Source organism: Ornithorhynchus anatinus, chromosome 6 (assembly GCF_004115215.2).
Source record: "Ornithorhynchus anatinus isolate Pmale09 chromosome 6, mOrnAna1.pri.v4, whole genome shotgun sequence".
In the NCBI taxonomy this organism is placed as follows: Eukaryota; Metazoa; Chordata; class Mammalia; order Monotremata; family Ornithorhynchidae; genus Ornithorhynchus; species Ornithorhynchus anatinus.
In genome coordinates this window covers 24310508-24322920 of record NC_041733.1, presented here as the reverse complement: position 1 = coordinate 24322920, position 12413 = coordinate 24310508, and the positions used below count along the sequence as shown (strand labels likewise).

The window sequence follows — 12413 nt, the reverse complement described above, 5'->3', positions numbered from 1 at the left end:
TTGTAAGTTCTACCTTCAAAACATTGCCACATCCAAGCTGCTACCACATTAATCCAAGCACTTATACTATCCACCTGGTCAGCCTCCTTGCTGACTGTCCTTCCTCCTGTCTCTCCCCACTCCAGGCCATACTTCACTCTGATGCCCAGATCATTTTTCTAAAATACCGTCCATGTTTCCCTACACCTCAAGAAGCTCCAGTGTTGTCCATCCACCTCAGCATTAAACAGAAACTCCTTACATAGGCTTTAGAGTCAACACCTTGCCCCCTCCTACATCACCTCCCTGTTCTACTACAACCCAACCTGAGCACTTCACTCCTTTAATTCCACTTAATTCACTACACCTCAATTTTGTCTATCTTGCTGCTGACCCCTTGCCCCCATTTTGCCTCTAGCCTGGAACTCCCTACCTCTTCAAAACTGACAGACCATCACTCTCCCCATCTGCAAGGCTTTATTAAAATCACATCTCCTCCAAGAGGCCTTCCCTGTTTAAGCTTCCATTTCCCCTACTCCCTCTCCCTTCAGCATCACCCTTGCACTTTTTTTTAATGGTGTTTTTTAAGCCCTTATTATGTGCCAGACACTGTACTAAGTTCTGGGCTAGATACAAGATAATCAGGTTGGGGACAGTCTATGTCCCACATGGGGCTCACAGTCTTAATCCCCATTTTACAGATGTGATACCTGAAACACAGAGAAGTTAAGAGACTTGCCCAAGGTCACACAGCAGGCAAGTTGGATTTAAACTCTTTATTCACCCCATCATCAGTCCCCTAGCACTGTGTACATATCCTTAATTAACTTTAATGTCTATCTCTCCATCTAGACTGTAAGCTGCTTGTGAGCAGGGAACATGTGTAGCAACTCTGTTGTAGTCTACTTCCCTAAGCACTTACTTCAGTGCTCTACACACAGTAAGTGCTTGGTAAATACAATTAATGGATTGAGGGTTTATGGAAGCCCATATAAACCCCCTCAACTTAGAATATCCTCCTTGACTACTGACTCCTGACTCATCACCATCACTCTAGAGAAATCAGCCCCCCACCCGGGTCCTTGATAAGCTAGGCACTTCTTCCCACCGATGCTGGTTCCTTAAAAATCTTAATCATTGCTACTCCCATGCCACCATCCTCGCCCCGGCCCCTGCGACTCACCCTGAGGCAGTTGTTTACTTCATTTCCCATCTTGAGCTGGCCCTGACCTTGTTTTAGAAAGGAAATTCAGTGCTAGTAGTTTCTCCATTTTTTAAGAGGACAAACCTGAGGCACGCAGAGGGGAAGGGCCTTATTCAAGGTTCTCTACAGTGACTGAGTGCAGTCAGTCCCAGGATACAGACTCCCTGGTCCTCTCTTGAACTGACTGCTCCCGCATAATAATAATAATAATGGTATTTGTTAAGCGCTTACTATGTGCCAAGCACTGTTCGAAGCGCTGGGATAGATACAAGGTAATCAGGTTGTTCCACGTGGGGCTCACAGTCTTAATATACATTTTACAGATGAGGTAACTGAGACACAGAGAAGGTAAGTGACTTGCTCAAAGTCACACAGCTGATGTGGCAGATCTGGAATTAGAGCCCATGACCTCTGACTTGCAGTATAGCATTGCTGGGTTCCCCTGCTCTTCCCCTTCTGCTCCATTTTAGAAACCAGTTCAGCATCTAAAGGTGGAACCTTTTCTCTCCTGACCTACAACCAGACTGGGTTGGATTTGGCTCCATCTCCCAACATGCTTTTCCGTAAGTGGATGTGAGATCTGATTTTTGAGGCAGGAACAGTGAGGAGAACTCAAGCCACCAAAATTGTCAGTTTTCTGAAAATCCTGTGCTTCAGGAGGAAATCAAACTGCTGAGAGTAGGGTGTGGCAATTCAATTTATGTCTTTACAAACGCTTCCAGGAAAATATATGTATGATTCTGTTTATCTATTTGATGGTGTTAATGCCTGTCTACTTGTTTTGTTTTATTTTGTTGTCTGTCTCCCCCTTCTAGACTGTGAGCCCGTTGTTGGGTAGGGAATGGCTCTATCTGTTGCCAAATTGTGCTTTCCAAGCGCTTAGTACAGTACTCTGTACGAGAAGCAGTCTGACTCAGTGACAAGAGACTGGGCTTAGGAGTCAGAGGTCATTGTTCTAATCCTGGCTCCATTGCTTGTCTGCGGTGTGACTTTGGGCCAGTCACTTCACTTTTCTGGGCCTCAGTTACCTCATCTGTAAAATGGGGATGAAGACTGTGAGCCTCACGTGGGACAACCTGATTACCCTGTATCTACCCCAGCACTTAGAATAGTGCTCTGCACATAGTAAGTGCTTAACAAATATCAACATTATTATTATCATTACTCTGCACACAGTAAGCGTTCAGTAAATATGATTGAATGAACCAAGGCAGAAACTCCAGCTGAGAGGTGAATTTCATCTACAATGCCATGTGTGACTAAGAACCCTTCAAAGAAGGTACAGATGAGGGAGAAGGCTGAAAGTAAACTGTTTTCATTTAATGAGAGGGGCATCATTTCATGTAGCCTATTGGGTAACCTCCAATTCCTTAACTGGTGAAAAAAATTCAGCCACATCTTTTCATCTTGTAGTTTCTCCACTTGGGAATTGGATTATTGCCCTGTAAAACATAGCGGATCTCCTACTATCATTTAACTGAACACATTTTTTCTCTGTGAGAAACTATTATGTTAACTTGAATTCTGAGAGTCCTATAAACTATTCCCTCTCTCTCTGAAAATCGAAGGTGCTCAACCGTCAAGAGAAAGGTTAGTGATGATATTGGGGAAAAAACAGAAGCAGCAATGTTGTACCAAGAATTATGCACTCTTTTCATCAACTATTACCATAGATTTGTTTCATGGTACTGAAATATTCATTTTTGTTCCCCTGATAGTTGTCATAAGCTCTTTTAGTAAACTTATTAGTAAAAATGAATCATTTTGAGTAATAAAATAGAAAATGCCTATCTATAGAAAGATCATTTACACCTGTGTCCTTTAGTGGGACTTAGGAGCAGAAGCATCCCAAAGGCATTTCAATGCTTAGCCAAAGTGCATTGCAGGCTTCTGGGTTTCTCAAAAATGCTGCACATCAGGCCAGCCTATCCAGTTGAACCAACAGCCTTCATAGCCTGGAGAATAAGAATTTGATTCAGGTTAAATAATCGTATCATTGCCTGAGAATTTCCTAGCAAATGTTTTCTTTAGCTCAGTGAAATATTGTCTTGTGCAAAAAGTTTAGTTTCCTTTTTATGAATTGGCAGCAATGTATTGCATTATAAAGTGCATTATAGCTTTGCTTATTTACAACTGTATATATGTGCATTTTGTATACTAAAAACAGTATGCTTTATATTTAAAAATATTTTTATTTCTCCCTTGAATATTTTGGCCTATTATTTTACTTTATCCTCAATGTATGTACATAAGGAACAAGCTAATGAGCCACAAAATTTCAGCATGTGTGTTTTCATCCAGCATATCCTATTTAAAAACAGCACCTATTTGCATGGGCTCATGAATCAGAAGAGCAAAAATACCTACTATGTCTCCAGAAGTGCCAGATGAATATGAATTGAGCTTCTTCCTCTTGCTCTAGGGAGTGAGATTTGGGCTCCATTTGATCATGATCTAAAGAAAATTTCCAGGCACAAACTAGTACAGGACCAAGTTTGGCTCCCAGCATCAAGGGATTTCTGTACATGCACCAATAGCAGCAATAAGTAGGGAAAGAGGCAATTTCCAGAATAACTTCTACCCAAGTCATGCAGTGTATTATAAATGCAAATCAATACACTGGATTTGCATTCCTCTACAGTAAAGCTACTCCTTCTCCAAACTCTTTGCAAAATCCTTCTCCCAACTACCCTTTCTTTTAATTACCAAATTCACTTGTATGGATTTTTATTGAATCTCTCAGGGCCCAAAAGGTACACCCCGAAGGTTAGTCAGGCACTTTGGAAAGCTGTGAATTTGTTCAGATTCTTTAGTGAATTGCATGAAGATATGTCCCTGCTCTACTCCTCCACTGTAGGAAGAAGCAGCAGAAGTGTACAAGGGAGTGGGGGTGAGAGAGTCAATAATGAGATACAGTTAGAAGGTTGGCCTGGGAGAAATGAGTAGAGCTGGTTAGGAAGTAGCAGGTGATGGAAGAAGATATGTAAGATGAGGGTGAGTGGAGAGCCTTGAAACCAGTTGTGGGGAGTTTTCCAGTTCTACTCTGCATTGTCACTTTTTAGTGATAGGACTTTCCAGTGCCTTGTGATTTGGAAGAACAAGGCTTTATTCTGCATCTGATACAGTTTTATCTCGGGCCATTTTCGGTATTTTTTGGAGAAATTTGTGATCTGGGGATCATGAATGTTCCTGACTGGTGGGAGTGGTCTCAGTCTAATTTGGTTTAGCTGTGGATTGTAGGGAAGACCAGCTTCCCACTAGGTGAACTAGGTGTATGGAGGCTTCAGGAGGCTCAGGACACTGAGAGAGATTAGCAAACAGGTGCTGTTAGATTGTAAACAGCTTGAGGGCAGGCATTGAGTCTTTACCTCTGTTAAAATAGTAGTAGTATTAGTGGTATTTATTAAGCTCTTACTGTGTACTTTGCATTGGGAGAGAATACTCAGATGGAAATCTGTCCTTTGGAGGCTCACATTCTAAGAATATAACAGGAGAATGGGTTGGTGACAGATATATAAGGAGAAATGAAACAATAAAACGCAACACAGAAAAAAACACAAAATAAAAAAAATCAGTAGGGTGCTGTGGCTAGAGGATTGGAATTTCAGAGTCTTTTTGGCTCAGAATCCAAGTCACACCGGTAGCCACAGCAATCAGTCCAGCAGTCCCCAGTCTTCCAAAAGTTTTGTGGAGGTGTCGTACTGTAGGTGTTTTCCCTCTTTCCCACTGGGGTGGTGGATGGCAAGACAGGATGGAATCTTCTCAGTGATACTGAGGAGAGCTGGTGCCAGTTCCCTAGAAGGCAACATGGCGGGCTGGCTGGTGATGGGAGATACTGAGACCACAAGGCAGCACTTTTTATCCCCGGCTTGGGGTGCACAGAGCATCCCGGGACCTGAGACTCTCAGTGGTGGGAAGGAAGGCTGTAGCTACCGAGGATAAGTTTCTCAGCCGCAGTGGATTCTCACAAGCAGCATGGAGTAGTGGATAGAGCATGAGCCTTGGAGTCAGAAGGTCATGGGTTCTAATTCCTGCTCCACCACTTGTCTGCTGTGGGACCTTGGGCAAGTCCCTTCACTTCTCTGTGCCTCAGTTACCTTATCTGTAAAAAGGAAATTGAGACTGTGAGTCCCAAGTGGGTGAGAGTCCCTGTCCCACCCATTTTGTTTGTATCCACCAAAGCGCTTAATACAGTGACTGGCACACAATAAGCGCTTAACAAATACCACAATTATTATTATTACAAACGCTTAGTATAGTGCTCTGCACCCAGAAAAATACTGTTGAATGATTGGTTGAAATTACCAAGACAAGCGTCACACAGATATACCCACATCACTCTCCTTCATATTCAAAGATGAGAGTACTGGAAGGTGGTAGTAGGAGCTTATCTATGTTTGTGGTTATGACTGAAGATACATACCTGTGCATAATTAAATACATACGTGTGCATAATTAACTCTCCTTTCTGCATCATTGGCCAGAAAAGCTTGTCCTTGTCTTAGCGTGGCTTAGTGGAAGGAGCAAGGGCTTGGAAGTCAAAGGGTGTGGGTTCTAATCCTGACTCCGCCACTTGTGTTCTCTGTGGCCTTGGACAAGTCACTTCACTTCTCTGTGCCTCAATTACCTAATCTGTAAAATGGGGATTAAGACTGTGAGCCCCACATGGGACAACCTGATTACCTTGTATCTACCCCAGCACTTAGAACAGTGCTTGGCACATAGTAAACGCTTAACAAATGCCATAATTATTATTATAGGAGAGAGGAGTGGGGAGGGGCGTGTGTGTTTATCAGTCTAGAAAGACATTAAAGAATAATGATGATACACAATAAGAAAAGTAGACTTCCTCTGTCTTTCATGTGCATCATTTGTCTTTTTCTTTTCAGGGAACTGATTATGAAATTGAAATCTTACAGCAATTTTTACAGCAGTTTATCAGAGTACATTTGTACCCACAGCCCTGTGGTCCCAAATGATACATTCTGCTGGAATGGACAAGAAATTGTGGAGAGGTGAGTTTTTAAAAGTTTTTTAAATTTTATTTTACATTCCAGCATTTTAGTATTTTTTCCTTTGTCCCATTACTTGCTTTTTGCTTTATTGTATCTAATGTCAAATTTATTCAAGGTCTGTGATGACAAATGTGAACTGAATGACTTTCACTTCTAATTTGCAGATTTATGTCTGTATCATCATTATTAATGTGTAACATTGAAGCAGTGAGTTGACCTCCCTGCTGACCTCCTTGTTTCCTGTCTCCCTGCACTCCAGTCTATACGTCACTCTGCTGCCCAGAACATTTATCTACAGAACCACTCAGTCCACGGCTCCCCACTTCTTCAGAACCTCCAGTGGTTGCCCATGAATCAACAGAAACTCCTTACCATAGGCTTTAAAACATTCAATTACCTTGCCTCCTCCTACCTTACCTCCCTGATTTCTTACCACAACCCAGCTACACACTTTGCTTCTCTCATTCCAATTTACCCACAGTACCTTGACCTCATCTATCTTGCCACCTACCCCTCACCCACATCCTGCCTCTGGCTTGGAATGCCCTCCCTCTTCATATCCGATGGACAGTCACTCTCCCCATCTTCAAAGCATTATTAAAAACACATTTCCTCCAAGAGGCCTTCTGTGACTGAGCTCTTATTTCCTCTTCTTCATTCCCTTCTCAGTTATACCCTTGATTCACCCACCTTCAGCCTCACAGCACTTAAGTACACCTCAGCGTGGCTCAGTGGAACGAGCACGGGCTTGGGAGTCAAAGGTCCCAGGTTCGAATGCCGGCTCTGCCACCTGTCAACTCTGTGACTGTGGGCAAGACACCTAACTTCTCTATGCCTCAGTTCCCTCATCTGTAAAATGGGGATTAAAACTGTGAGCCCCACATGGGACAACCTGATTACCTTGTATCTACTCCAGCTCTTAGAACAGTGCTTGGCACATAGTAAGTGCTTAACAAATACCAACATTATTATTATTATTATTATTATTATTATTTATATTATCTGCCACTCTCTAGGGACTGATGGGCTGTAAACTCACTGTGGGCAGGGAATGTGTCTGCCAACTCTGTTATATTGTACTCTCCCACACACTTAGGGCTCTAAGTAAGTAAGCGCTCAATAAATATGTTTGATGGATTGATTGAATTAAGCATTATATGGAAACATTCATCATTCATATATTAGAGGAGAGTATATATTCTCTTCATAAAATACTCTTGATCGTAGTTGGTGTGACTGGACCTTCTCTTATAAACTGATGACCTTCCAGATTGACCCCAGTAGTCATAACAGTCCTGGGTTTGATTTTATTGGGCTGGCCAATACAGGCTTCCAAAATTTGTCCTTTGTGTCCATGTACATGAAGAGCAATCTGTGGTTCCCTCCTTCCAAAACGCACATCTCTCACATCTCCCTTTCCTGTCCATGACAGCTCTGTAGGCTTTTGTTATTCTTCAGAGTCTGCTCTATCAGTGATAAGTGATGTGAGAGTACAGTACAACAGAGTAGGTAGGCATCAATCAATCAGTGGTATTTACTGAGTGCTTCCTATGTGCAGAGCACAGATCACACAGAGCTCAATAAATTAATTACTTCCAGTAAGCAAAAAGCTAGTGACATTTGAGCTTTTATAAAATGCCTTTCTCCCCACCCCCCCACCCCCGCCAGATTTAAAAGGGTATAGGATGGGATGTTTTAAGCAAAACACAAAGTTCATTTGTCAGTTAGGAAACAGGCCTAAATCTAATCTTGCATACCTATGTACTACATTGAAAAATTGTAATGGTGGGATTTTTTGGTTCAGTTTTATGTACAGCAATGGAAAACATGTCTGAAAGTCTGTGTAACATACTGGATAGAACATGAGTCTGGGAGTTAGAGGACCTGGGTTCTAGTCGTGGCTCTGTCACTTGTCTGCTCTGTGACTTTGGGCAAGTCACTTAATTTTTTTTGTTACCTTATTGTAAATGGGGATTAAGACTATGTGCCCTAATGAGGCAAGGACTATGTCCAATATGTTCATCTTGTATCTACCCCAATGCTTAGTACATTTTCTGGCTCATAGTTAACACTTAACAAATACCATATTTCCAAAAGTAAATTAAATCTATGCATTTATAATCAATATGGATTAAATTTCATCAAGCCCAAATCAGTGCCTTTAAATTAGAATATGATTTAGAGCAACTGCTCTGCCCGAGCTCTAGATGGCCTATTGGTCTTTAATAAAAGATATCTGAGCCATATTAATTCAGTATCCAGTTTTCCTGGTCCTTTATTTTTCTATTTAATAATACTTTACTTTGTTTAGTTCAAACTGTTTCTGTAAGAAGTCTTTTGGATATTTAAAAATCACTTTTATTTGCACATTAAAATTATATTTTTCAGATGGTCTAAAACATCTAGAATTCACTAGGTTTAAGCAATTCTTAATCCTAACACTGGTTTTTTTTTTAAATTGTTCCAATATAATTTTGCTCCAAAATTGAAAGGTCAAGAAAATGAGAAAATGTTAAAACTTTTACATATTTTCCTCAGTGCTCTTCTATCTTCTATTTCCTTTGCAAGTAAAATATTTTATCAAAGTAAAAAGTGAAACAGAAACCCAAATGTAGTAAGGATGATGTGGAGGATAAGAAATAACTTCTCCTCAGTTAATAACCTCAGGTAATAATTAACCTGCACATTCTTTACTGACCTAAACACTGAAGGGACCAGGAAATGGTATCAAGCTAGTTTTAAAAATTATCCAAGCATTAAGAATATGCATTTAATAATATGAAGTTTCCTAGCCTAAGGAAATAGATGCCCTCTATTTGTATAGTTGGTAAAGATTAGCTTTATACTCACTTCTCTCATCTATGATTAAAACCTTTTCCACAATAATTATAGTTTTATTTTTATTTAATTTAAAAGCTTAAGAAAAACACACTACTTGATATTACTTTATTAATTTTTACTTTATTAAATGTATTCCCTTAATATCACTATCAAATATAGCAATTTACACATGGGTCAGTATCTGATAGTCCTTATTACTCCATCAGTAGTATTTATTGAACACAAATTGGGAGAGTATAGTAGATTTAGTAAATATGATCCCTGCTCACAAGGAGCTTATTATCTAGCGGGGGAAGACACTGAAATAATTTACAAATAAGAGGAAATAATTTGCAAATAAGAAATAGGTTATGTGGGTCAGTGTGCTCAGAAGTGCAGCAGTTGAATGTGAATGTCCAGTTTCTTAGTTGGGGCAGCAGTGCTGAGGCGGTAGAGGGCAAAGAACCTAGGGAGATATGAGATTAGTTGGCAAAGGCCTCTTGGAGGAGATGTGATTTCAGAAGGACTTTGAAGACAGGGAAAGCTGTCATCTATCAAATATCTCTTTTCTCTAATGACCTGGCTACATACTTTTCATTCAGTTGTATTTATTGAGCACTTACTGTGTGCAGAGCACTGTACTAAGCACTTGGAAAGTACAATTTGGCAACAGAGACAATCCCTACCCAACAACTGGCTCACAGTCTAGGAGGGGTATACAGACAACAAAACAAAACAAGTAGACAGGCATCACTACCATCAAAATAGATCATTAGAACCATAGATAAATGCACATCATTAATAAGTAGAATAAATACAAATACATACAAGTGTTGTGGGGAGGGGAAGGGGGTAGAGCAGAGGGAGGGAGTAGGGGCAATGGGGAGGGGAGGAGGAGCAGAGGGAAAGGGAGGGCTCAGTCTGGGAAGGCCTCCTGGAGGAGGTGAGCTCTCAGTAGGGCTTTGAAGAGGGGAAGAGTTAGTTTGGCAGTTGTGAGGAGGGAGGGCATTCCAGGTCAGAGTTAGGACATGGGCCAGGAGTCGACTCTGGGACAGGCAGGAATGAGGCACAGTGAGGAAGTTAGCAGTAGAGGAGCGGAGTGTGCGGGCTGGGCTGTAGGAGGCGAGAAGGGAGGTGTAAGATAGGAGGGGGCAAGGTGATGGATACTTCATCAACAAAATTGAAACCGTCAGGCGTCATCTCCCTAAAATCTCACCTGCTCCTCTCCATGCCCCCTCACCCTCTTGGACTCTTCGTATGTTTCCTCCAGTAACTCAAGATGAAATCTCTCCCCCTCTAAATCTAACCCCTCCACCTGTGCTTCTAACCCCATCCCTCCATGCCTTTTAAACATACTCTCCCCCTCCCATCTTTCCTCTTTGACTGCCATCTTCAACTCTTCACTTTCTAATGGCTTTTTTTCCCACTGCTTTCTAGCACGTCTAAGTACCCTCTGTCCTAAAAAAACCCCTCCCTTGACGCCATCACTCCCTCCAGTTATCACCCTATCTCTCTCTTACCATTTCTCTACATACGTCTTGAGAATGGGTTTATACCCCACAACCTATACAATTCTCTCCTAGATCCCCACCAGTCTGGCTTTTGCCCCCTTCACACCACAGATAAGATAGACAATGACCTTCTGTCCAATTCTGACAGCCTCTTCTCCATTCTAATCCTCCTAGACCTTTCAGCCACCTTTGATACTGTAGACCACCCCCTTCTCCTTGAAACTTTATCCAACCCTGGATTCTCTGACACTGTACTCTCTTGGTTCTCCCTTTCTTTGACTTCTCCTTCTCAGTCTCATTGCTGGCTCCTTCTCTTCCTCCCACCCTCTGACAATAGGGGTCCCTTAAAGGCACAGTTCTAGGTCCTTTTCTAGTCTCCCTCTACACCCATTCTCATGGCTTTACTTTCCATCTCTGTGCATATTATTCCCAAATCTACGTCTCCAGCCCTAACCTCTCTCCTTCCTTGCAGTCTTGCATTTCCTCCTATATTCAAGACATACTTGATTGTCCCACCAACACCTCCAATTAAGCATGTCCAAAACTCAACTCCTTATCTTTCCACCAAACCCTGTCCTTCCCCTGTCTTTCCCATCACTGAAGACAACACCATTATCCTCCCTATCTCACAAGCCTGTAATCTTGGCATTGTCTTCAAATCATCTCTAATTTCGCCCTCATATTCAACCTAGCACCGATTCTTGTCAGTTCTACCTTCACAACATTGCTAAACTCCACCCTTTCCTCTCCATCCAAACTGCTACCTTGCTGATCCAAGTACTTGTCCTATCCTGCCTTGAGTACTGCATCTGCCTCTTCGCCTGACCCCCACCCTCCCACTAGCCTCCTGTCTCTCCCCACTCCAATCCATAACTCACTGTGCTGCACAAATCATTTACCAGCAAAAACATTCAGTTCATGTCTCCCCACTCCTCAGGAACCTCCAATGACTGCCCATCCACCTCTGCATCAAACAGAAACTCCTTTTCGTTGGCTTTAAAGCACTCAATCATCTAGCCCCATCCTACCTCACCTCACTAATCTCCTACTACAACCCAGTCTGGACACTCCACTCCTCTAACACCAGCTTACTCACTGTGCCCCAGTTTCATCTATCTTGCCACCAATCCCTTTCCCATTTCCTCTAATAATAATGTTGATATTTGTTAAGCGCTTACTATATGCAGAGCACTGTTCTAAGCACTGGGGTAGATACAGGGTAATCAGGTTCTCCCACGTGAGGCTCACAGTCTTCATCCCCATTTTACAGATGAGGGAACTGAGGCCCAGAGAAGTGAAGTGACTTGCCCACAGTCACACGTCTGACAAGTGACAGAGCCGGGATTCGAACCCATGATCTCCGACTCCCAAGCCCGGGCTCTTTCCACTGAACCACGCTGCTTCTCTACTCCCTCCCCCTCCATATGCACCACACCACCACTCTTTCCACTTCCAAAGCATTACTAAGTCACATCTCCTCCAAGAGACCTTCCCCAATTAAGCCCTCTTTTACCCAGCTCACTCTCCTTTCAGCATTGTCTATATACTTCAGCCTGTTACCTTTGGACATTTGATATTCTTTCCACCCCCAACAGCACAGCACTTATGTACATATCTTTAACTTCTATATTACAAATTATTCTTAATAATAATAATAATGTTGGTATTTGTTAAGCGCTTACTATGTGCAGAGCACTGTTCTAAGCGCTGGGGTAGATACAGGGTAATCAGGTTGTCCCACGTGAGGCTCACAGTTAATCCCCATTTTACAGATGAGGTAACTGAGGCACAGAGAAGTTAAGTGACTTGCCCACAGTCACACAGCTGATAGGCGGCAGACCTGGGAGTCGAACTCATGACCTCTGACTCCGAAGCCCAGGCTCT

General features: G+C 42.2%; 1 protein-coding gene across 4 annotated transcripts in view; it reads left to right on the top strand.

Moving 5' to 3' along the window:
• The window catches only part of GPC3 (glypican 3), a 429039-nt gene that overhangs the window by 271928 nt on the left and 144698 nt on the right, over nt 1-12413 (top strand). For all 4 annotated transcript variants that reach the window (XM_007666179.3, XM_029067025.2, XM_029067024.2 and 1 more), the window contains one exon: nt 6073-6198. In XM_007666179.3, coding sequence (XP_007664369.2) covers nt 6073-6198 — 126 coding nt within the window. The remainder of the gene's footprint in view (nt 1-6072; nt 6199-12413) is intronic.